General features: G+C 43.5%; 1 protein-coding gene across 2 annotated transcripts in view; it reads right to left on the bottom strand.

The window, feature by feature from the left end:
• The window catches only part of atrn (attractin), a 225,786-nt gene that overhangs the window by 177,329 nt on the left and 22,633 nt on the right, over nucleotides 1-25,824 (bottom strand). For both annotated transcript variants that reach the window (XM_078175381.1, XM_078175380.1), the window contains exons 3-9: nucleotides 25,238-25,351; nucleotides 24,880-25,008; nucleotides 16,360-16,556; nucleotides 7,404-7,572; nucleotides 5,024-5,114; nucleotides 2,152-2,401; nucleotides 1,414-1,597 (exon numbers count right to left, since the gene is read on the bottom strand). In XM_078175381.1, coding sequence (XP_078031507.1) covers nucleotides 1,414-1,597; nucleotides 2,152-2,401; nucleotides 5,024-5,114; nucleotides 7,404-7,572; nucleotides 16,360-16,556; nucleotides 24,880-25,008; nucleotides 25,238-25,351 — 1,134 coding nt within the window. The remainder of the gene's footprint in view (nucleotides 1-1,413; nucleotides 1,598-2,151; nucleotides 2,402-5,023; nucleotides 5,115-7,403; nucleotides 7,573-16,359; nucleotides 16,557-24,879; nucleotides 25,009-25,237; nucleotides 25,352-25,824) is intronic.

The raw sequence follows: 25,824 nt of genomic DNA on the forward strand, positions 1-25,824 counted from the left end.
CCATGAAACATGACTATTTTAAACTCAGATCTCTTTTGGATTTTTTTTCTGCTGGAAGGGTTCACCCACATGATGAGTTCAAGGACCACTGGAAACTTGAAAATCGAATGATGGTTTCTGTTTTTACAGTTTGTGGCTGTGACAAATAGTGAGAAATTGGCAATTTGTAAAGGAAAAGTGGGTTTGGAAGGTGTGTTTTTTAAAAAAAAAACAAAAACTGGTGGTTGATAAATAATGAACAGTCCCTAACCTACTGATTTGCCTTTCAAAGTGTTTTCATATCATATCATCTTAACAAAAGAGCATTTTGCAGGTGTATTAAAGGGATAGTGCACCCAAAAATGAAAATTCAGCCATTATCTACTCACCCATATGCCGAGGGAGGCTCAGGTGAAGTTTTAGAGTCCTCACATCACTTGCAGAGATCCAAGGGGAGAGGAGGTAGCAACACAACTCCACCTAATGGAGGCTGACGGCGCCCCAGATTCAAACGTCCAAAAACACATAATTGAAACCACAAAATATCTCCATACTGCTCGTCCGTAGTGATCCAAGTGTCCTGAAGCCCCGACGTAAAAAGTTGTTTGGAAAAACCTCATTTGAACTCTGTTTTTAGCCTCATTGTAGCCTGTAGCTCTGACTGCCTCTCTGGGCACCGCGCTCACATGTGTGCTTGCGCGAGACCGTGAGACATGGACACCGCCTTCATGTGTGTTCACATGCTTTCTCGCGCACACGTGAGCACGGTGCACAGAGAGGCAGTTAGAGCTGGAATCTGAATCTGGGGCGCCGTCAGCCTCCATTAGGTGGAGTTGTGTTGCTACCTCCTCTCCCCTTGGATCTCTGCAAGTGATGTGAGGACTCTAAAACTTCACCTGAGCCTCCCTCGGCATATGGGTGAGTAGATAATGGCTGAATGTTCATTTTTGGGTGCACTATCCCTTTAAAGTCACAAGAAAAAAACACTCTATTTCACAAATGCTTGGATTATTCAGGAGAGACAGTGAAGTGGCGTCTTAAACCTTTTATAAAGCCACATCTTTCATACCCAGATGTAGATCCAGATGTAAACGAGGTGGCAGCCTACATGGAGTTCAGATCCTTTGGAGGTTTGATGGTGGTGGAAGGAGCATGCTAACATGTTTCCTAACCTGGCAGTGATTGAATGTTTTCACCATCCAGTCAAAAAGACGTCCAATTCAAGAACGGAGAACCAGCTTCATGTGAGGGACTGGAGCCTGGGGGGGTTTGATCACGGGTGGAGGGTCGGGACGCAAGACTCTTTGACTGAGACATAATGAAGGGTAACAGGTCGGTTCTGGTACTGAGCTTTACCGTGGGCAGGTGGGTACAGGTTTTCAGAAATGGACCCATGCAGGACTCTGCTTTACCCGCCCCAAAACAAATCCTCACCATTTCCTCTTGTCCACGTCGAACTTGTACAGGTCTCCAGCCAGGCCGTACTTGTTGGCGCTGAAAGCCTTGTAGCCTCCGTGGATGTAGATGGCTCTGGTGCTGGGGTCAAACACGCTGCTGTGGCCGTAGCCGCCCTGGACCAGAGCGCCGTCTGTGGACACCAGGCTCCATGTGTTCTTCACTGGAGGGTCACACAAAGAAACAGAACATGATGATGTGACAAAGTGAAGGAGAGTGCAGAGAGGTTCAGACAGGTCTTTGTCACGGAGGTGATTTCAGCTGAACTCAGTTTACACTGCGCTTTATTAGCTAAAGACAGTTACGCTGATATAAATCTTGTCTTATTGTTCCTGAAATGCATCACGAGTGCAGAAGTGGCATCAAACTGCCATCAGATTTTATTGGTGACCATTCAGGTAACGATAATCACCTTCATTTGTGAGCAAACAGGACATGCAATCATGTCCATCGGCCACAGCGGCAGCTTCATTCGTCCCATTCTCTCAGACAGATTGGCTTTTAGAAAACAATGAGACCTCTTAATTGAGTTTGGGCGCCTGCCAACCAGGAGCAGAGTCCAAAGCTCGTTAGCTTCGTCTTGGTGGCTGCTGTTAATCTGCGGTTGTTATAAACTGATTTATCAGGGCACGATATTAAGTCAGGAAGCAGCTAAAGGTTTGGAGCACAAATGTGAAGAGGAGTCCACGGACCTGCAGCTCTCTGCCCGCCACTTACCGATGTTGTACTCCTGCACCAGGCTGATGTATCCGTACAGAGGACAGTGTCCAAACATCACCAGCATGACGGGATTGGCCCCCTCCTGGACGGGAGGCACGATGTGGGCCGAGTGTCCCACCACGGCGTAGTGCTCTTTGGCTCGTGGGCTCAGGAGGACCCAGGTCTGGTTCTGGATGTGGAACACCCACAGCTGGCTGGAGACGTTTCCTGTGGAGTCGATCTTTCCTCCGTACATGTAGATCTTCCCCTGAGGAGCAGAGTCAGATCATACAGTCAGACTCAACAAACATCCAGTGACATCAACACATGAAAGTTTAAATTTCAAAGACTTTGTTAAACACGACCCTGATGGTCCTCTGTGGATCCACCACCAAGATTGTATTTGGTTGGCTGTCCGTTGACCAGAACATCTCTGCGTTTCCAGCAGGATTGTGCCTCTAAAGGTGAGTTCTTTAAAGCCAGAACGTGATCTTTTCCTGAGGAAACATCCAAAACTGAGACTGACTGTGTTCCCGCTGACGGATCAGGACTGAATCAAAGCCCAGATTAAAGCCCAGTTCCACTGTGGTGATCATGAACCATCAATCTAATGAAATCTAATAATGAAACTTAAACACAACCTGGGATTTTCCAAGAAAAATAAAAGCTGAGCGATGATAACCTTCCATCTGTCCTTGAGATGTGAATAATAAGACAGGTCATGATCACGTCAGTCTGACTCTGGAGCTCAGACATGATGACGCCTCCTGATATTCAGAGCCACAAGTTTTACTCCCCTGATTTAATACTAAAAATAAACACAGGTTACAAATCAAGTGTTCAGTGTTGCAGACAGAGGAACCCTCCTGAGACAGAGTCCTGAGAGTTTTTACCATGAGCAGTGTTTGCACCTCAGTTTGTGAGCTTCACAGCTGATTTGTTCAGTTTTAGACGTGATTGATTTTTTTGTACATTTGGTTGATTTTCTGACAACGAGAGGTGTTCTGATGGCTTTGTTAGTAGTTTGATAAATGTCTTGTAGATGGGTGTGTAGTTTAGGCAGGTGGCAGAAAGAAGGGTCAGCAATGACGTCACATTTAGGGGTTGGTGGTGTTAACTCATTAGCCGCTATTAGCTGCACCTGGGCAGAGAGCTGGGAGGACTTTGAGCTGAATGGACACGCCAGGAGGACGTCGCCAGAGGCAAGACATTCTAAACGGTGACCACACACCCTTCAGATAGGAGAGGTCACACTCACCCAGGGAAGTCCATGTTACATTTGTCACGTATAATGCAACCACTCCCCAAAGTTTGAGTTGACTGGTTCGTATGTCGCTGTGTCATGAAACAGCTGTTTCTCTGTTGGTGTTCACACCTGATGTGTAACTGTGTACCAGAGTACACATACACCATACTGGAGACCACCTTTTAAAGTGACTTCAGGCACAGAGCGGCGTACCGAGCCCAGGTACAGTACGCAGTGTTATCACTACTCAAATGAATTGGACTTTAGGGGTCAAGGGTACTTGGACTTGGATCCCCTAGTTTTGTTTTTTAAAATGTTTTCTAATTTATTTCAATTAATATATTTGTTTATTTCTTCTTGACTAATATTGTAACCAATAACAGTTTTGTCAAGGGTTAAAACATCCTTTGTAAGTTTATCTTTATTTAATTTAGCACTAATACCACTTCTGCATATATGAATGCTCACACAGTTAATGTTTTATTTTATTTGATCGCTTTATTACTTTATCTTTAAAAAAGGGGGGGGGGGAAACCTGGAAAACTATGCAATTATAAGCTGGAAAATTTGCTCCAACTTTGTTTAAAATAAAATTTTAAGTCAAGAAAAAAAAAACTCATGAAAATTATATCACATTTGGAAAACTGCCAGAGTTAGGAAGGCATGTTATCATTAAAAATTGGCAGTAAAATAAATACAAAATACAACTATTAATTAATTATTTTTATATTATTATTATTTTTACTATATTTATTTATTTAATTATATTTATTTAACTTTTTTCTCTGCCCCTCCCCTCAGCCAAAATAAAAAAATAAGTCCCTCCCCGGTGCTTCAACAATTACTTGACCTGCCTCCCCCCTTTCTGCACCCTGCCTCCCCTCGTATAAGTAATGAACAGTCCCTAACCTGCTGTGCTGCCTCTCAGAGAGTTATCTCATCATATAATCGTAACAAAAAGAGCGTTTAGCGGTCGTATTAAAGTCACAGGAAACAACTCGATTTCACAAACACTCAGATTATTCGTTTCCAGGAGAGACAGAGGAGTCGTGGCGTCTTCATCTGTTTATAAAGCGGCGAGGCGACGTTTGCTTGAGAGGCTGAATCAGTACATTATGTGCTGCTGCGAGACTTAAATCACTTCTATCTGTCATGCATCAGGACTGATTTGATTCCACTTTTGTCTGTGAGGCCCACATTGAGCTGCAGCGCACATCCGCACGCCGTGATGCAATTTGTGTATTACAAACAGTCTGCGGCTCAAAGTCGCCTCTCTGAAACCTCGGAGCAGACACGCTGCGTCTTCCTCTGAATCCTCCTCTCCCTAATTTATTATTCCATCAGCGGCTCCGCACAGTCTTTCTGGCTTCAGCACTTCACTGCAGCATATCAAAACCCTCAGATTTAAATATTAGTTCCAGACAACAGACAGACTCCACTGAAAGCATAAATAAGAGGACGCAGAGTTTATAATGTTTCTGCCTCATTTCATTTAGTTGTCAACTGGTCTTTTCTCTTCTTCAGATCACACTGAGAAGCTGCATGTAAAGACACCAGGATAATATCACACAGCACAGTGTGGAGTCACGCTGTCTTTATGTACATCCTGAGTCACAGAGGATACACACTTCTCCCTCTACTCACCTCATGAAGAGCCAGCGAGTGGCCGTATCGTGGCGTGACAGTGTGGACGGAGGGGTCAAGGGTCAGCCAGCTCCTGGAGCTGAGGTTATACCTGCAGAGAGACAACAGGAAGGTGAGGTGACATCACAGGACAGCTTTAAAGAAATCCAACCATGTGACAGTCACACTACTATTTTAGCACAGATGGTGGTTTTTGTTTTATTAATTTATTATTATCACTATTTATTTTTTGTTGTCTCCAAGAACGTCAAAGGTCACTGAGCAGTGTCAGTCTCTGTTCTTTGCTCCTGTCAGATCTTCATCACTGCAATAAATACAACCTGCACCTCCATGTAAACAGCTAAATCAGGGCTCTAAGCAGGAGGAACTTAAAAAATGTCATGACGTTTTCAAATGTAAAACACAGTTATTTTTATCTAGAAAATATATACAAAAATTGAGAAAAAATAGAATTTATATATACATCTTTTTTTTTACCAAGTGACCACAAGTATAACTGCAAAAAACCAAATGGGGCTTTACATAATACATACATTGAATTATTAACATGTTTCAAACCTTTGCTTACAACCTCTCACGTCCTCTCCTCACTGCTCTGTGGGTTCGATTTCTGAGTTTGAACACTGTTGGAAACATGCGGGATAACTAAGTACGCAACTCAACAAAATATAAACAAAGATCTGGTAATTTTTTAAACATTTTGATTAAAAAATGTTGCATTAAAACCAAAGTGTCAAACGACAAGGACTGCGGTGAACTAGAATCAGCACCCTGTGGTTTTATACGTCTGTGCACGAGTCAGGTTTCTGTTTTTGTGAATAAAAACTGTGAATAGTTGCTGCCAGCTTCACTGTGTGAATATTGAGACTTGACAGGTGATAATGTTTAATAATTCGTCATGGATGGTTTGGAGGTACATGTTATATTACCTGGTACTACATGAATTAACTGGATCATTTAAAGTAAACACCCACGTGGTTGCTGTGCTGACCTTTGACCTTCATTATCTGATCCTGTTAGACATTTGTGTCAAGTTTTGTCAGAATGTGTAAATTCTTGAGTTGTGGACAAAAACATGTTTTGTGAGGTCACACTGACCTTTGACCTTCAAACCACCACATTCTCATCAGTTTATTCTTTAGTCCAAGTGGACGTTTGTGCCAAATAAAAAAAAATTCCCTCAAGCTGTTCTTGAGATATCACGTACACGCGAATAAGACAGACAAGATCACAGTGACCCTGACTTCTGACCCACGACCACTAACAACAGTCAGTTCATCGTTAAGTCCAAGTGGACATTTGTGCCAGATTTTTGGGCCCCTTGCTCTGACATCTCTCCATTTAATGCATGTATGGGTCCTGTTTGTGCATGTGTGTGTATTTCAGGCCTGTGTATCTATGACTACAGAGTGAAAAAACAAACAAAGTGTATCTTCCTCCTATTTGTGTTTTGTTTTCACTGACACATTTAGCACAGCTGGGTTTTCATTTCCGCTTTTGATTTTGTTGGATAAGATTAGCAGCTCTCTGTTTGTTAAATTCCTTTCTTTGAGTTGAACAGCACCCACGAGCCCTTTCCTTTGTAGACTGGCCTTGACTTAAGTTGATTTCCTTTGTTAATAAATAACTTTATTTCACCAAACATCTGGTTTCATGTTGCTTCCCTTTTCACCTTTACAAGCTCAGTCTCAGCAGCCTCTGACATGTGAACCTGCTGAACCTACGTGCCTACTACTCATCAGACAGAAGAGTCATCAGGGCCTCACTGTGTTTCTTTCCTTCAGATCAGAGGTTTGGTTTTATTTCACAGACTGTATGAAAGCAGTGAAACACACTGCAGCTCCATCAGTAACAAGCTACACAGCTGCACTGAGGAGGATCGTTTTGCTATCGTCTGATCCCTCTGTGAAGAAGCAGTGCAGAGTTGGCACAGAGCTCCTATACAGTCTCATGTGATTGACCTTGAGCAGAAATAACAGGCTCTCGGCCTGCACGCAACCATAAAACCAAACTATGAGCCGAGGGGATAAGTGTGAGCGTCCTGGGTGGAGTTCAGGGCGAGGAGCGTCGCTCTATCCTGTAATTTTACGGTTTTAATTACATCCTTCAGCGTGTGTGCCCGACACACAGCCGTCTGTGCTGAGCCGTGTTCTTGTTGATTTTCAACAGACAGCGTTTTCAAGAAGAAGCTGCAGGACTTCCTGACAGCCAAGTATTACTTTAGCGCTCAGTGTAACAGGCGTGGAAGTTAAAAATATTGAGATTTCTGCAACAGAGAAGCTGTGTTTCAGAAGCACATTCCCTACAGTCGCATAGCAACAGCAGGGCTCGAGTTGGTGGAGAGCAGCAGCCAAACACGCTCACAGGGGAGAGTACTTACGCTTTGACCATGTGATAGTCGGAGGCGTTGAAGACGTAGCCTCCAATAACCCACATGATGCCCTGGTCCACCACGGCCTTGTGGGAAGCCCTCGCCAGCCCGGCCTCAGTGTACTCCTCCCGGCTCCAGAAGGAGGAGTTGGCAGGCACTGAGACGGAGCAGTCTGGACCTGAGGAGGGAGGAAACCACAGAGTCAGGGCTCCACGGGAGATGAGATGATGCAGGAAGATCACTCATACACGATAAACACGATGCTCCAACCTTCCAGATGAAAATAAATACAGACCAGATAAATACAAATAAAAACAAAAAATCTAATCTGTCTGTGCTTCCTGCATCAAAGGAGGATTAAACTTCCACAGACTTCATCAGTTCACTTTAACGTCCTGCAGCAGCGTACAGAAACTTCCCATGAATTGACTGTGTAGGTGAAAAAAAAAAAATCCATTATTGATTTCTCCTGAATAATGAAAGCGAGAGGTGAAAGACGAGGGCAGAGAGGTTAAAGAAGTGTTTAAAGCCTTCAGATAACTGAGTGATTATACAGGTGGAGTAATTTAGCATCAGAAAGTATTATCTGCTGTGTAAAGCAAATGGACAAAACGTTATTCGTTCTTTTAATTTATTTTTTCCATTCATTCGAGATTTAACTGCCTGAACTGTCTTTCAGGAAACGAACTGATAAATGGAGAGTTCATATCTTTTGAAGGGAGGTTGTGTGACGTATTGATCCACAGTCAGTGTGTTACCAACAGCAGACGCCTGTCGGATCGTCCCCAGTTTGGAGAAGCAGGAGTAGCGGTAATGTGTTGCTGTGGAAGGATGCAGAAGCAAAACATCTTTAACAGCCAGAACACACGGGGGCACGGACGTGGCGCATCATGAAGGCAGGACAGAGCAGGGTGTTTCACCTGCTACACCAGGGGTCGGCAACCTTCACTATCAAAAGAGCCATTTTTGGCCAAAAGAAAATCTGTCTTACTTTTGAAACCAACGTTCAGACTGATGGAATAAATGTCCGTGTAGCAGACAGCATCAAGGAAGTTTAGTCTCCAGGTTTTCGGTTAGTCTTAGGAGTTCTGTAGGGTACTGTACATTACCTGCACTTTCTTTTTCTTAAATCTCGACAACGTGTTCGTAAACACATTTTAAAATACAACTTGTTTCATGTCTGGGCCCACACAGAAGATCTATACGATCAGCACAGTTTCAAGATTAGAGTCACCAATTCAGTATCTCTTCTGTTCCTGAGATAAGACGTTAAAACATGATGATGTCACAGTCAAGCTGAACTTTGACCTTTTGACCCTCATTATTTTATCCTGTTAGACATTTGTGTCAAGTTTGGTCAGAATTAGTGAATGAATTCTTCAGTTATGGACAAAAACATGTTTTGTGAGGTCACACTGACCTTTGACCTTCAACCACCAAATTCTCATCAGTTTATTCGTCAGTCTATGTGGATGTTTGTGCCACATTTGAAGACATTCCCTTGAAGTGTTCTTGAGATATCATGTTTACAAGGATGGAACGAACGAACTGATGGATGGACAACCTGAAAACATAAAGCCTACAGCCACAGCTATCACCAGCGTGGAGGCACAGAAACATGTTTTGTGAGGTCACACTGACCTTGACCTGAAACCTTCGACCACCAAGATCTAATCTAGTTTGCGTCAAATCTGAAGAAATTCCCAAATGTCTCCCCTCAGAATTAGAATTCTTGAGTTAAAGCCAAAAACACTGAGGTCACACTGACCTTTGACCAACAAAATCAAGGAGACCAAGTGGACATTTGTGCCAAAATTGAGAAACTTTCTTCAGATATCACATTTACCAAAAAATAAGAGAGACAAAAGGTCACTGTGACCTTTGACCACCAAATTCTTATCACTTATCCTCGACTCACGGGAACGTTTGTGCCAAATTTGAAGAAATTCCTTCTTGTTGTTCTTGAGATATCAAGTTTGCAAAAATGGGACAGATGGACAACCCAAAAACTGAATGCCTTGGGTCACAGCTTTCATCGGCGCAGAGGCGTTAAAGTAGATCAGCCACGTAAAATTAGAGAATCAGTGTTGTGATGCCGGAGCAGGCAAACATGGCCTCCATGGTCAGTGTAGCAGCTTCAGTTGATAATGGACGCACTCTGCTGAGGCAGATATGTCACACCCTGTCTGTGTCCCATATATTTTAGCAGTGAGCCCCATAAAGAAATCAATATCAGTTATATTTAGAGCACTTTCACTGCTTTACCTTACCATCAGATAGCTACAGTGAACTGAAGCTGTTATATCGCTCTCTTTAAAGCCCGACTCCACTGAGAAGCTGTTTCTGTCAATGCAGTCTGGCTTTGAAGAGAGCATTGATGGGGAACGACTTCCTCGTCAGAAGCAGCGGTCTGACAGCGAGATGAAGTGGTGAAAATATTCTAAATACAGTGCAAACTAAACTGATATTGATTGTTTTAGGCGGCTATGATATGTTTTCCTGCTGCCTCTGTCCACAGCTGTACGTTAGCTGAGCTTCTGTGTCAGTACTCCAGTCTGCTTCTCCAAACTGGCGGTGCACTGACGTCCATCTACTGTAGGTTACACACAGACGCCACTTCCAAAGATCAGAACTATCCCTTTAAAGCTTTTTGGATTTGATGACTTGTTTCCAGACGGATGGCCCTGGCCGGAGCAGCCGGAGCAGCTGTCCCCTGTTACTGAACAAGAACAATGACGGCACCGTAAACCGGAATCACTTCTCAATGAGGGGAAAAGACTCGGAGACGTTCTTTGGAAAACAACTGCAAAGTCAGAAATAGAAAGATTGACCGCACCCCAGTTGATCGTTTAAACCATACAGGTTAAGGGGCAGTTTGTTGGTCCTGTCCGTCCTGCCTGATGAAAGACGAAGATAAAACCTGCCTGGAATAAAACATTTACCAGCTAATTACTGCTTCCACTCCATCATACAGGAGAAACAGGAAGTGACCCGCTGGGGGAGCTGCCTATTGATCATTATCCAAACAATGCCGAAGTGCCCACGTGCCAGCACAGGAAGTGTTGTGATTCACAATCAAGGTCACTTAACCCGTTCCCCTTTTTGTTTTCTTCACTGGCTGAAAACGAAAAACCCTGGTGGCCTATCTTCCTGCAGTATCACCGAGCACACCAAAGTACCTCTGCGCCCTGGTTATTATTTCTATAAATAAAACAGCCTGACTTCCCTTATAGACGTAATTTGTTGAAGGCTCCACATCTGTGAAAGAGAGATTAAATGCACAACTGGCTTGACTAAACAGGCATCTGTCTGCGTCTGCACTGGTTGGTGTAGAAAATGAGTTCATTTGGGAGCTGGCAGCACGGAGTACACTAAGTGTGCTATTCCTCGGCTAACACACCATGACAGGGTAATAAAGGCTAAAGAAAACGCCAGTCTGTTTCCCAACTCCCTCAGCTTCAGTAATTAGATGGTGAGCACACTGAGCTGCTGATATAACTGCAGTTAAATTAAGCCGTTGTCTCTGCTTGTGCGGAGCGGCGCAGTGGAGCCGTTTAAGAACTAATAGAGCTGTTAGGACGCCCATATGGTCTGATTCAAAGATACAGTAGTGTCAGGTCATCTCAGGAAATATAAATAAAACAGAGCAGGAAGCTGATGCTGCAGAAAGTTCATGTGAAGTCCATCAGGTTCCAGCAGATGGAGGCTGTGGGGGCAGCAGGAGCCTCCATAACACTGGTGGAGGTTTAGAGCTGCTGAAGAGGCGCTGGGTTGAATCACCAGATAAACAGGCAAAATCTGGACGGATAAAGTCAGTCACACTCTTTACTAAACCTCCAACTGCTTCAGAGGAGCCGCTCAGAGCTCTGCTGCAACGGATATTTACTGAGAACAGTTTTTATTTATTCCTGGGTTTGATTAAAAGGAAAATCTACATGAAATTATCTCAAAGTTTGTGATATGAAAATTATTAAAAAATAAATAGTGTCAGAGAATCTATGATGAAAAAGGTGATGTGAAATTAGGGCTGCACGATTCTTGATAAAATATTAATCACAATTTTTCTCCCTAAATATTGAGACCATGATTCTCTAACATGGTTATTATTTATAAAAAATAAAAACAAACATTTCTTGCACTCTTAGATGCTCAAGTGAAACTTAGTAGCGCTGGGCAATTAATCGAAAATTAATCCAATTCAGAACCTCTAACCGACGTAATCCTGCACGTCAGTAATTTCTTTTCTTTTTTAATTCTGTTTATACCTTTCCCACTGTGTGTGTTTCTGTTCTGTCCCCTTAAAACGTCACATCGTCCAGCCCTACATCACAGCCATGTACTAAAATGCTGTATATTAAAAACAAAGTCACAGCTTTCAAATTAATAACACAAACTGACCATTATATGATGCCTTTGTCTTGATATAAGCGGCTGTAAAACAGTGGGCGTTTCATTTCCTGAACATTCTTCACAATAAAAGTCCATGCTGTTTTGTTATTGGATAGCTTTTATTGTGAAGCTGCCAAAACAGGAAATACTGGGTTTTCATCTGCAGTAACTGAACATGAATCCTATCAAACTGAAAGCGAACATGACACAGTAAAATAAGGCAGATGTGTGAACGCAGGAGAGAGACTAAACGCCAAACCACAGAGATTCACTTTAAAGCTACAAATGTTCTGAACACAGACGCGTTGAAACTCTGAGCTGCTGCACAGACGACACACGACTGTTAAAGGGGGAGGAGCCTGTCAGTTTCAGCTCGACTAGTTTGACTAGACTAGTCTTTGTTTTACACTTACTTGGAAGATTTTATTGCACTTACTGAAATGTAATGAGAGGTTGTTAACTCACGTAACGTCACCTGTGTCTGTGGCGTTTCTTGAGAAAGGAGGAGAGACAGAAACGCAGCCAAGCGACAGGAAAACACAGTAAAGGCTCTCACACTGAGCTAAAATGAAACGAGTGCACATAAACTGGGTAAATAACAATAAACAAATATTTATTTTCTATCAGGGGGGCAGGGGATCCTGTTGTTAAAGGAAACACTTGATAGAAATTGGGATTGTTCTGCAGCAAGAACAACAAGTGAACGCAGCATGAGGTGAATGCGAAGGGAAATAGGAGCAAATGAATCATTGTTATTTAGAAATGAATCGAGATTCTTCTTAAATTCTTTTTTATTACACAAAAACGTTCACTGTGGTGTTGGGGGGTAAAAATCAAATTCTTTTTGTTCACAGTAAACCAAACCGACTTCACATGTTTTACAGAATAATCAGGTTTTCTTAGTATTTGTAGACTGAAGGATGGTTTTATATCGAAGAATTCACTGAAATCCTGAAATCAGGACTTTGTTTAAACAGATATCTCCAATAAAAATACGTCCTTTCAGACCCAGATTATCCTGAACACCATCCCTCACTGCAGCAGGAGGAGGAAACCTTTTTCTTTCTCTTAATTACACACGTCTTCACTGTTTATACGAGCTGTGTCCCACTGCACCTTCAGCCTCTCTCAGTGGGTGGTACACTGGACACTTAAAGCTGCTGCTGTGGTCGGCAGTTTCATTTTGGCTTCACTGGGCAAAAATCCCATAATAAACATCGAGCCTGTTGTAATTCAAGTGCACTGAGAGAAAACTGGACTTCTGCTCCTCTTCTTGGCTCCTCTTCCAGGAGGCTCTGTCCAGTCACTGGTCATTTCAGAGAGAGGGCGTTCCTACTGGCTGATCTACAGATGCAGATGAGCGTGCACGTCCCTTCAGACGATGAAAGTCTGAATCAATGGAGGCGAATCCTGCAGAGAAAGTTCCAGCACTGACAACAGCTCTCACACTGCAGAGCAACCCACAACAGGAAGACGGACTGATCAAACAGAGTCTGACAAGAAACGAAATAAAACACGAGTCAGTATCAACAAAGAGAGAGAAAATGTTGCTGATAGTTTAGCCTTCTGCTAACGGCTGCTGCTTCAAGTTCACGTTCATGTAGCCAACGTTAGCTAGAGCCTCAAATCAGAGTGTGTCCTCCGCCTCACTCCCATCCACTACAGACCACCTCACTGGGAGGAGAGTGGGCAGCAGCTCTGAACACAGACCCCCAGTCAGCAGCTGCAGCAACACAAATCCAGCCAGATCAAACCCACAGCTCCGAGGGACCAGACAGCCCCGACTCCTCGCTGGATCAGCGAACTTTCAGTTGCTGCTGTTACACAGGTTAGACCTGACACTGTGGCTATGACACCAGCCTGCTGTGACATCTGGTACCAGGAAGTTTGAGCTGACTGACTTCGATCAGCGACAGGAGCTCCGTCTCCAGAGCTGCTCTCCTCCTGGGGAAGCTGTCCACAGCAGCAGGGAGTGAGGCAGAGGGACCGTGGAGTGACTAGCAGCTAATTCTTGAGGGCGTTCAAAAACACTCACTCCAAGTGCTGGAGCACACTCTGGCACAAACTGGACCGTTCAGGAATTTGCTGTTGGAGTGAACTGTTGGGTCATCCCGAGCGCCACACTATCGGAGTGAATGTGTGATGAACTTCACCGTTGGGTTAACTCATGTAGAAACAGTGTCTTCCAACAGCAGCTCTTGCATTTAAGTGCAGAGCGTCAGATTGGATTTACAAACGCACCCCTCGGCTAATTTGTGGTCTAATAAACAGACAGAGAGAGAGAAGGAGGGCCTGAGCGAATGAGCTCTGCAATGAAATAAGATTAAATAAATCGAAGTATTGGGAACAATGGGTTACTGTATGAAGCGCGTGCATATGCCCGTTGATGTCTGCCGGGAGGAGGAGAGGCCATAAAGTTTTGCAGCAGGGGGCAATTTGTGTTTTTATTGCGTCTGATTGTAATTATCTGTGAGGCAGAGCGGATGTTTCCTTTGCACCAGGAACACAGAAGGCAGAACAACAGCAGAGAGCAAACTGAAGCTGCCAGTCCTGACCGACGAGCTGCAGAGGCGACAACTGAGCTGTCAGGATCACTGGGGAGTCGGCGTGACACCCTGAATAGAAGTGCTTCAGTTTCCACCAACTCTGTGAAGACACTGATGATCTCACTGTGTGTGTGTGTGTGTGTCTGTCGCCGCTGATCTTTGTGAATTGGACTGTTTTTTGCAGTGAGGCTCATTCACACATTAAAAAGCCATTTATGTGCCAAACGTGTGCAAATTACCCAAGACGCTGTCTGCACTGCGGTGCAGTCAGGAGCGCATTTCACCATCACAGGTGCTTTGAAAATTACAGTTTCTTTTTGTCTTACGCTGGTTCAACAGCTGAAAAAGTCGCATAGTTTGTGAATTCACCTCTCTGACTGTGACCCAACAGCTCTGTGTATCAAAGGACAGGGAAACAGCCTACAGGGGGGACGCACAGTCACTGTCTGCATGGTGCAGGGACAATGATCTGAACCTCAACACAAAAATCCCCAAAAGAAATCATCATCGACTTCAGGGAAACATTACGCTGGACTCTGCATCAAGGGAGAGGCGGTCCTGTTGCTGTCTGCACGGTGCAAGGACAATGATCTGTTGCACAAAGCACCTTTAATAAAAATTTTCCTTTAAATAAAATCAGTTGCACAAAACATCCTTAAGTCTTCTCCTTAGAGTTTCCTTAAGTGTTTCTCCTTGTCTTAGACTTATACTTAAGAAGTTACTTAAAATCTCTCTCAGTACAGTGAACATCTGAACGTCTTTAAACTTTAAGAGATTCCTAGCAACACCATTAAGTAATTTCCTCAGCTATGGAAAAACTAAACCTTAAGTGTCATACTTAAGGAGCAAACTTAAGGTGCTTTGTGCAACCAGCGGAGATGAGGTGCAGCAGGTTGCCAGTAGTCCACATGTCTGAGGACCTGACCTGGAGCCTGAGCCCCACCCATGTGGTGAAGACGGCCCAGCAGCGCCTGTTCTTCCTGAGAACCCTGAAATGCGACAGACTCCCTAAAAACCTCCTGATGACCTCCTCCTCCTGCACTGAGCGTCCTGACATACCACTGTACAGTCTGGTACTTCTGCTGCAGACAGGAAGGACCTGCGGTGGATAATTAAGACGGCTCAGTGAATCACCGGCTCCCCACTTCCTAACCTGAGAGATGTCCGCTCGAGTCGTCTCTACAGACGGGGCTGTTACATCAGGAGACACAGTCACATCCTGGACACCAACTGTTTTCCACCCTCCCCTCAGGCAGACGCACAATCACACGCAGATCAACCAACAAACTGAAAATGATTTTTCCCATAACCCCCGCCTCCAAAACAACCTGCATGTTCACCGTGAGCGCCGTAACACTGAACTCCTGCTGCTGTGAAATAAGAACAACTGCCATTTGTATTTTTATGATGTATATGTGACTGTTGATTTTTAAAATATTTCCTTTTATTGTATGTATTGATGCTGTTAAACTGAGTCTTGCCACCAAAATTTTGTTGTTTTAATATTCAATGCTGATTCAGTATCTGGGGCTGACCAGGTGCAACGGTGCAGGACACACTGTGGTGACTTATACAGATACTCACCAGTGGCCCAACACTGACCGACAGCCAACTATAGGTGTGTCTGGGTGTTTAGCCATTAACATAACACATTTTTAATATGCATCAACTTAGGGCTGCACAGTACACCCACCTTCCTGTCTATCTGCCTATCTACAGTTCTTGCATCACTGCTGACAGCACTGTGTCTGCTCCATAAAACAGAAATGAAAATCCGAGGAGAGCAAACTGTATTTCCATGAACATCCTGTATTAATAATTCTGGCTGTTAACAGTGAATCTTGGCAGATATATATTTATCATCGACCCCTGAGAACACAGAGCCAGTTAGGATCTTCCTGAAGTCACTGAGGAAGACTTGGCATGAGCCAACCTGATGACACTGTGGTTATTCAGACCTGCTGTATGTATGAGACAATGAGGTGACATCACTGACAGCCTGCAGTGATGCGGCTGCAGTGCCGGCCCACCTTGCCATCCGGGCTTGCAGACACAGGATTTGCCCTCGCAGCGACCTCTGTCAGGGCTGCCACAGTCAGCCAGGCAGTAGGGGACGTCACAGGCCGGCCCCTTCCACTTGTCTTCACACTCACAGTACACCGCACCTGTGGAGTTACTCACACGACACTCGCCACGCCCCGAGCAGTTGTTGGGACATGTATTCACCCTGCAGAGGGAGAGAGAGGAGGAAACAGAGAGAAGGTGAGAAGATGCACATCCTGAATAAGTTCCTGAATAAAACATCAGGAACGCCTCTCGACCGCTGGGTTACATCTGCTGTGGTGCAGCAGCTCCTCGGCCGTGTGCGGCCTTAAAGCTGTAACGTTTCCCCTTCAGACAGCAGGACGGATTGTTACTGGCATCGTCCTCCCTCATCAGTTGGTCAAGCGCCCGCCTCAACACTTGTCATTCATCTCAGAGGGCCGTCTGCAGCGACACAGCATCGAGCCAGAGGCTGAAGTAACTGGCAGACATAAAGTCACCACAGGCCCAGAGGAGCAGATGGTGAACTCAGCCAATCTGCAGTAAAACAGCTCCGCACGTCTCAACAGGTCATTTCTGTTGTCACTGAGCTGTTTCTGTTTGCACCCAGAGGACACACTGTGAGCCAATAAAACCACACAGACCTGAACATACAAACATCATACAGCTGGAATCACAGCAACACACTCTCCTCTGACTCTGGACCTCATGTTTCTCTTCAGCATCAACAGTATTTCAGGTGTCGGAACAAACAGGAAACGAGAGGGCGTCTCTGTTCCTGTTTGACTTTCTGTGGTGCAGAGGCAACAAAGGTGCAACAAGTCCATCCTGAAAATGGGTTCAGCTGTCGCCCACAGTTAAAGGGACACTACGCCCATTTCATAGAATTCATCATGTTATTCCTGTGGTCTAAGAAAGCCCAAAAAATATGAGTAAACTCTCCCAAATCCAGAACTAGAGTGTTTAAACTCACATTAGTGATGTCATAGGGTATAAAGTCTGAAGCCTCTTAATTCAGGTGGTGTTCCCCTTGAACTACGCCTTCATCCAAACTCCATCCTGCATGTTTGAGCTCACACTACAGCAATGATTCCCAACTGGTCCAGATTTTCAGAGGTCCACACAGTTTAATATCTTCAGCATCATACTTGTGTTTGGACATGTCGTCGAGCTAGTTTGCTGACTCTGTCACGTATCTCTCCGTTGATCACTCACTCTACAGCAGGAGACAGCACTTCACAATAAAAGCTCTGCGCTGTATATTCAATGTACTTAAAAATAAAGTGCACATTTTACAAACCTGACATGTTTGTGAGTAACTTGCGGTCCATTTAGGACCTGTGACCCACCAGTTGGGAACCACTGCACTACAGAAGTGACACCAATGCTGGATTTTGGGTGTGAGGCTGATGTTAAAGGGATAGTGCACCCAAAAATGTAAATGCAGCCATTATCTACTCACCCATATGCCGAGGGAGGCTCAGGTGAAGTTTTAGAGTCCTCACATCACTTGCAGAGATCCAAGGGGAGAGGAGGTAGCAACACAACTCCACCTAATGGAGGCTGACGGCGCCCCAGATTCAAACGTCCAAAAACACATAATTGAAACCACAAAATATCTCCATACTGCTCGTCCGTAGTGATCCAAGTGTCCTGAAGCCCCGACATAAAAAGTTGTTTGGAAAAAACTCATTTGAACTCTGTTTTTAGCCTCAAAAGACGAGATCTGAGACATGTGCACCGCCTTCATGTGTGTTCACTTGCTTTCGCTGGTCTCACGTACACACATGAGTGCGGTGCCCAGAGAGGCAGTTAGAGTTACAGGATATAATGAGGCTAAAAACAGAGTTGTGTTGCTACCTCCTCTCCCCTTGGATCTCCGCAAGTGTTGTGAGGACTCTAAAACTTCACCTGAGCCTCCCTCCGTTTATGGGTGAGTAGATAATGGCTGAATTTTCATTTTTGGGTGCACTATCCCTTTAATACACCTGCAAAATGCTCTTTTGTTAAGACGACATGATATGAAAACACTTTGAAAGGCTTTACGTCCAACAACACAGTGCACAAAGACAACTGAAGAACACACAGCTGGAAAAAGGGTAAAAAATTAAAATTCAAGACGTTTGAAAACAAAAACTAAAGAAGTCTTTGGAAAGCTGCTCCTGCTTTAACTTCACAGAGAGAAAGCAACATTTGCACTTTACGCTACATCAGCTGAATCCAAATGTCTGAATTTCACTGCACTTGCAGACTCGTGGACTTTACCGGCCTGTTCCCAGGAAGTCCACAAATCCACAGTTAAACCAATCCACCAGGGGCCTCAAGCAGACTTTCTGCAGACTTCAGCAGACTTCACTGATTTAATTGCCTACCATTCACTGCAACACGGACGTGACGTGGTAGTTTTATTCATTTTAATAGCCGACTAAAAATACAAACCGTATGTGTATGTAAAAGTTACTGTAGTGTATTAAAACACTTGAATCATGTAGGTCAGAAATAATATTCAACCACATCAAGATACAGAAACATACAGAAAAACACAGGCTGTAGAGGAGAATCAAGATGCATTGTATTATTGCAGCCTACTCTATAGGTGGTGCTGTGTAATGTCAAATATGAAGGCTAGAAAAATGGCAGATAAACAACAAAAGAAGATCTTGTGACATCACTCACAGGCTGACCTGTGACATCAGACACTGACTTCATCGTTGGTTTTGGTGTATTTAGGAGTCTGTTGACGACAGGAGACACGTAGAACATTTCCACATTTAGCCTTTAACAGGTGAAACACTTCAAACTGTGAACAAGCTGATGTTAATGTTTGTTTACATAACAAGAGTAAACAAGTCAGAGTCAAAAGTTTGGCTGTAAACTGTCAGATTATTATCCATCAGAGTGAGACGCTGGAGTGAGACGTTAGTTTCTTTTCCCGCTCATGAAGACAAACATGTTTGGGAGCGAGACAGACGACACAAAGGGCCTCCGTCATTCTTTCATGTTCCTCCGGCTGCTTCACGGTTTGATGTTTCGACTCCTCCACCTCTGTGAGACACCAAAGACCGGGGGCCCAGGGGCACTCTGCTTTTATCAGACTCCGCGCTTCTCAGCCCAACTTCAATCCCATCGCTATGGCGACGGTGCCAATGAGCATGGGGGAATATGCTGAGGTCCTTTGTGTCCTCTGCAGATGTTTGGAGCGGACAAGCTTCACTTTGGTTTGCAGAATACTTTTCCTTTTTTACTCCAGCTGAAGCGACCGGCTCAGAGAGTGTGAATGACATTTCTGGCTCTTTGTGACTTTGTGTATAGTTTAGTTTGATCTGTGGGAGCTGCGTCACACCCATACAAGGAAGGAATGGATTAGATTTCTGCAGCAGTGTGGGCAGATGGTTTTATATAAACATGGGAATTAATACATTTTACTGTCTTTATTTCACTGGATTGTTCCTGATTACAGATCTATAAAGAAGTGTTTTCATGCTGCAGAGACGTCCCAGCTGCTCTCTGAGAAGCTGACGTCAGATTGGGGCATTGACAGCTCACAAGACGAGACATCATGCAGGAAATGGACGACACATGGGTGGAGTGAAGCTGCACTTTTCCCCCCAATAATCTCAGGTTCAAAAAACAAGAAATGAGCACAGAGGAGAAAAGTGATCCAAACCAGGAGGAGATAAAAGTTCAATCTTGACCTCAAATATGTCTGTCCATAACAGCTCCTGTAGAAAAACAGGTCAGCAGATGGACTCTGTTTTATGGTGCGTGATAAACTGATGTTATGATTCAGCACAGTGTGTTGTGGCGACTGATTTATATCCTAAGTGTTTAAAGGTTGCTCAAGTTCAGATTACTGTTGCAGTGTTGCATCAGAAGCAAAACACAGGGTATCATCATAATCTGTACCAGACTGTAACTCTTCAGTACAGTAGATGAGTTTACAGCTTGGGTACAGCTACACTAATGATGGTGTATGGAAGCCCAGAAAGGCCATAGTGCTTCAAATTTTATCATCTGATTATAAAATTCAACCAGTCTTAACTATTCACCCCTCTGAAATGAATCTCCAGCAGGCGGCTGTGGGAGGTTGTTGTTTTTATGATGGTGTTTAAAATCAATCTATAATAAAAACTCTAACAACGAGAGTGTTCGTTTTTGTGCAGCAGAAAGCTGAGTCTGTCTCTCACGCCATCAAGTCGTCCATGTGCGATGTCGTTACGCTACAAGCAGGGCGACAATGGTGTCAGATTTAGTAAGGAACGATAACTGTCTCAGAAAATATTGTGCTTTCACAGTTTTGCAGTATAATAATAATAATAATAATAATAATAATAATATAATAATAATAATAATACATTTTATTTATAGGCGCCTTTCAGGACACTCAAGGTCACTGTACAAAAGACAATCATAAAACATGACAGTCAAAAAAGTGCAACAGTGAGGTCATTCCAGTCCAGATTAAAGGGAGTATGCCTGTCTGAATAGGTGAGTTTTGAGGCGGGATTTGAAGGAGGTGACAGAGTCCGAGTGTTTTAAGTCCTGCGGTAGAGAGTTCCAGAGGCGGGGGGCCGAGCGGCTGAAGGCTCTCGACCTCATGGTGGATGAGCGAGCAGGTGGGAGGGTGAGTTGAATGGAGGAGGAGGACCTGAGAGTACGGCTGGGTATGTTAATGTGAAGGAGCTCAGCAAGATACTGAGGGGCAGGCTGTTGATGGCCGTGAAGGTGAGAAGGAGGATTTTAGTGGTGCGGTATTTGATTGGAAGCTAATGGAGTTGCTGCAGGACAGGTGTAATACGACTAGAAGAGTTCTGGAAATGATTCTGGTGGCAGAGTTTTGAACCAGTTGCAGTTTATGGATGGTAAACCACAAAGAAGGGAGTTACAGTAGTCAAGACGGGATGCAACCAGGGTGTGGACCAGGATGGCAGCACTGTTGGGTGTGAGGGACGGGCGCAGGCGTGAGATGTTATGGAGATGGAAGTAAGCTGAGTGAGTGACATTGTTGATGTGGGACTGGAATGATAGGGTGCTGTCAAGGATGACACCCACACTCTTAACCTGGGGGGGGACGACTGAGGAGCTGTCAAAGGAGACGGAGAAATTGTTTATCTTTGAAAGGGTGGATTTGGTGCCAACGAGAAGGAGTTCAGTTTTGTCACTGTTAAGTTTGAGAAACTTAACAGATATAACCAGATATACAGTTTGGTATGTATTGTCATCCCAGTGGAGTCTTACTGTGTCTTTGTCGCCCGCCATGTCTAGCTCTGCATCTAACTTTCTTTCTCTGTACATCTTCTGATTTGCATGGCTGATTATGTGCTGCTTGCCTGTCTTCTGCTATTGCGTGCTTCTGCATGACTCTTGTGAATTGTTGCGCTTGCTGCAGTCTGTGCTGCTATGCTTGTGCACTTTATTTGTCACTGTGTTGTGCGTCCAATATGGCTATAGTGCATTGATGGACTGGATTCTGTTCTGTGTTATGTCATTGTTATTTTATACTATGATGCTGTCTACTTTTAATATATTTATCTTTCAGGTTTGTGATTCTTTGTAACATCTTGCCAAAGGACTGCAGTTGCGAATTAGCCAGCTGGTTAAAACTGGCACATTTACAGTAACACTGTTGATTAATGTGTACTGTCCTTTTGTAAATAAAATAAACTGAAACTGAAACTGAAAATTGTAGGTGAAACAGGATTATAGAGTAATTATCATAAATCAGCCTTAAAGGAATGAAACCAGAGGGGTTATATTTGGTAAAACACACATTTCATTACTATAACTGAACCTTGACACCACTTTAAGTAAAAAGTCTCCCTTTTGAAAATAAAGTTAAGATTCTCCGTCTAGTTGCATTTTTTTCCCAATATCATAGATGAGCAAATGTTCATGGTGTGATATTCATCAGTTTTAATATCACAGCATACCTACAAATTGGTAGACCTCTGCATCCCTCGGTCCAAAAGACAGTGAAAAGGCGTGGTGGTGCGAGAGGAGCAGAGAAGCAGGTCGATAGGAATATCTGTTGTATTTTTTTATTTATGACACAACTTCAATATGTTTATAAATTATTCTGCTTTAATCAATTCCCTGAGCTTTTAACTTTCAGGCTGTTCAGATTTAAGGGATATGAAACACAAAAAAGCACCGATGAAGACACTGAGGAAATAATGTTATAGTTAAATAACTTATGGAGTGTTAAGAAATATTTTGATCATGTTTCTACATTTAGAAATCTTTGACATCAAAATGTGTGTGTGTGTTTATTTTTCAAATTTGATGAAAAAACATGTAAGATTTTAAAGATTTTCACATAATTTCAACAATTTTATCAACTACTCTGGTTTACTGATTCACATAAACTTTTAGCTCAGGTTGTACAGATTAACAGATATGAATTAATTGAAGATACTCAAAGAAACGACATCACAACAAGCAGAAATACCAGCGCAGGCACTGTTTCTACCGCAGAGCTCAAACGGTTAATATCAATATTTTAATGTGACCATATTTATAGCACTGTAATATTTTATTGTGCAATCTGCCAGTTTCTTGAATATTGAACATTTTAACTGTCAGTCTGAAGGTGTGAGCCTTACAAATGTTTTAGAAATTCTCATGAAAACGTACAATATAAATTCTGGTTATTTTAATTCTAAAAATTCAGCATTTAAATGTCAACATTTAGGACACAGTGATGGCAACGTTACTCAACTTGATGTTCAGTTGCTTATTCAATAAAAAAGCATCAATACTGTTCTAATTATTGTGTATTATTGTGTCCCTTCTCTGATTCCATACAGGCTGGATTAATTTTAAACCCAATTAAATCAAAATATAACTTTAAATCATGTTGCACCACACTCTAAAATGAACTTAAAACAAAGTAAGATTAAACTGTGACCGATCTTGTTTTTACACTAAATCAGATTCAGTTTTATTCTGTTGCACCAAAACTTTAAACTCCAATTTAAATAAAATAAATGAAAATGTTTTATCCAGTAAATACGTCACAGCCTGTTTACACGGATATGTGTGCTGTGAGTATATCATTAAAATGCTGTAAAGTAACAATATGTGTATAAGTATCAGTTGAAATAAAGAAAAGCAGCAAGAAGTGTTCCTGTGAAATAAGTTACTGCTTTAACTACTGGGAGTGAATGTGAAGTGAAACCAGTGCGGTCATGTTGTTGAGGCAGAGAGGAAGAAAGAAAAGGGAAGAGAAAGTGAAATAAAGTGACAGATTAGTTTGTGCGTCAGTGGATTAATTTGTCTGCACGTACACACAGTTTTATTTTATCTATGATGATGAACTGTATCTGATGACAGGAGGTCACTGTAGGACGGAGGGTGAAGGACCTGTTTTGGGAACACCTCTTGTCATTCTTGCATACTGAACATTTATGTTAGTTTGTAGGTATCACAGCTCATCTGACAGTGAGTCAGTGCTGTCGGACTTTAGAAAGCAGTGTGTGTGGTTTGGCAGAGGGATATTTAGAGTCTGGTTTGGTCACACAGACGTGGGAAACCTGGCGCGGTAGATTACAGTGTAGTGATGCAACAGAAACATGCTGCAGCAGCCTGACGTGATCCTCTCACTGAAACACTGTCGACCAGCTGAGGCAGCGCGCAGGCTGAATCATGCAGAGAGTGATAGCTTTGTATGCGTCATCACGTCCCAGGGACGGGCGTCGAGGGACTCCTTCACCTACAGAAAACTCAGCAGCCGGTAAAACAGAAATGATTTGCACAGAGGCTGGGTATCAAAGTATCTGTCATTTAGCAACTTCTTTTATCCAGAGACTGACACCGTCATGAACGCACCCTGAGGCCGGGCTGCACCACACACCCAGGTTAGGAAAAACCTGATGTGTGGAGTCTTTAAACTAAAGACAAGGCCTGAGACTGCTGTTGTCAAAAATATCGATTCTGAATATCTGAAGCAGTTTTAATACCAACTTTCTGCAGTGCAGATAAACCACTACCTGCTGCGCTCACTGTCTCTTATTGTGAATGTTTCCTACAGTCGACCTGCTGTTCTCTGCTGCTGACCAAGAAAAGAAAAGCTGTCACGTTACTGCCTGATTTGATAATTAATTTTCCATCCTTCCATTTTCATCCGCTTATTCGAGGGTGGGTCACAGGGACAGCAGGCTGAGCAAAGCACCCCAGACGTCCCTCTCCTCTGCAACACTTTCCAGCTCCTCCTGGAGGACCCCGAGGTATATAAATGAGATATATAATCCTCCAGTGTGTTGTGGGTCTGCCCCGGGGCCTCCTACCAGCTGGACACGCCCAGAACACCTCGGAAAAATAGGCAAACTGAACTGGACTACACTGCACTGCTTGATGTAGACAAAGCTTTTGATTATGTTCCAGAAACTACACAACTTTTCCTTTGAAAATAAAACCAGCTCACAGTTTTAAAACAATTATCACCTCCGTATTTCCTCGGTTATCTTTTATAAACATGAAAAAGCAGAAGGCAGTCACGCTTCTCTCACCTGTAGGAAATGTTGAACCCAGTCAGATTGTAAGCAGCATCACTGAAGAAATGCAGGAGGGCGAAACCGGACTGAGACACCACCTCAGGAACCGTCTCATTCCCATATCGCTCAGGAACGATTAGACCGCTGCAACAGGAAGTGACAACATTTTATTAATATTTATACAGATCTACTCCCAAACTGACACAGAAAAGAAGGAAGCAAAAAGACAAGAAGCGAAACACAACAGCCTTTGCTCGTTTATGTAGAGATGTTGGATTGAACTGTAAGAGTCAGATTTCTCTTCAGGAAGTCCAGTCCACACAGAGACTTCCTGTACTCACACCTACACCCAACCACCTCTATACAGACGTACCTGAAGGCAGCGAGAAGGGGGGCGTAGATGGAGTCTCCGTCGTACACGTAGAGGTGGTCCCAGCTGCATTCAGTGGCAAAGTGGTTGAACCGTAATCGCAGTATAGTGTTGGGCCTGGAAAACACACACACACACACACACACACACAGAGGATGACCATAAGAACATCTGTCTGACCATGTTGGTCGTTACTTTAATTCTAAACAACTGGAAATCAATTTACAAAAAGGAATCTCAGAGAACAAAGACACAGCTGATTAACCTGTGAGTTGTAGCAACAAGAACACTGTTGTATCTTTGGCTGCTTCTACCCTCTGAAATGATTAATTAACTTTGGGATCGAGCATTACAGTATCTTTTTTAACACAGTTCCTGGGCCAACTCTGAGGAATCAGACAGAAACAAACGAGCCCTGAGCACAAAACCTTTTTTATGCTCAACTCAAAATGCTGCTCGCGACGCTGCAGCTCGTTCTGCGTGAGTATGACCCTCAGCTGGAACCAAAAAGTACCAGGTTCTCCTTGACCTGAAGTGCAAACTGTGACGACATCAGTGGGCGTGTCATATTCCACAGGTTAGAAGTCAAG

This window comes from Epinephelus lanceolatus, chromosome 15 (genome assembly GCF_041903045.1).
Source record: "Epinephelus lanceolatus isolate andai-2023 chromosome 15, ASM4190304v1, whole genome shotgun sequence".
Lineage (NCBI taxonomy): Eukaryota > Metazoa > Chordata > Actinopteri > Perciformes > Serranidae > Epinephelus > Epinephelus lanceolatus.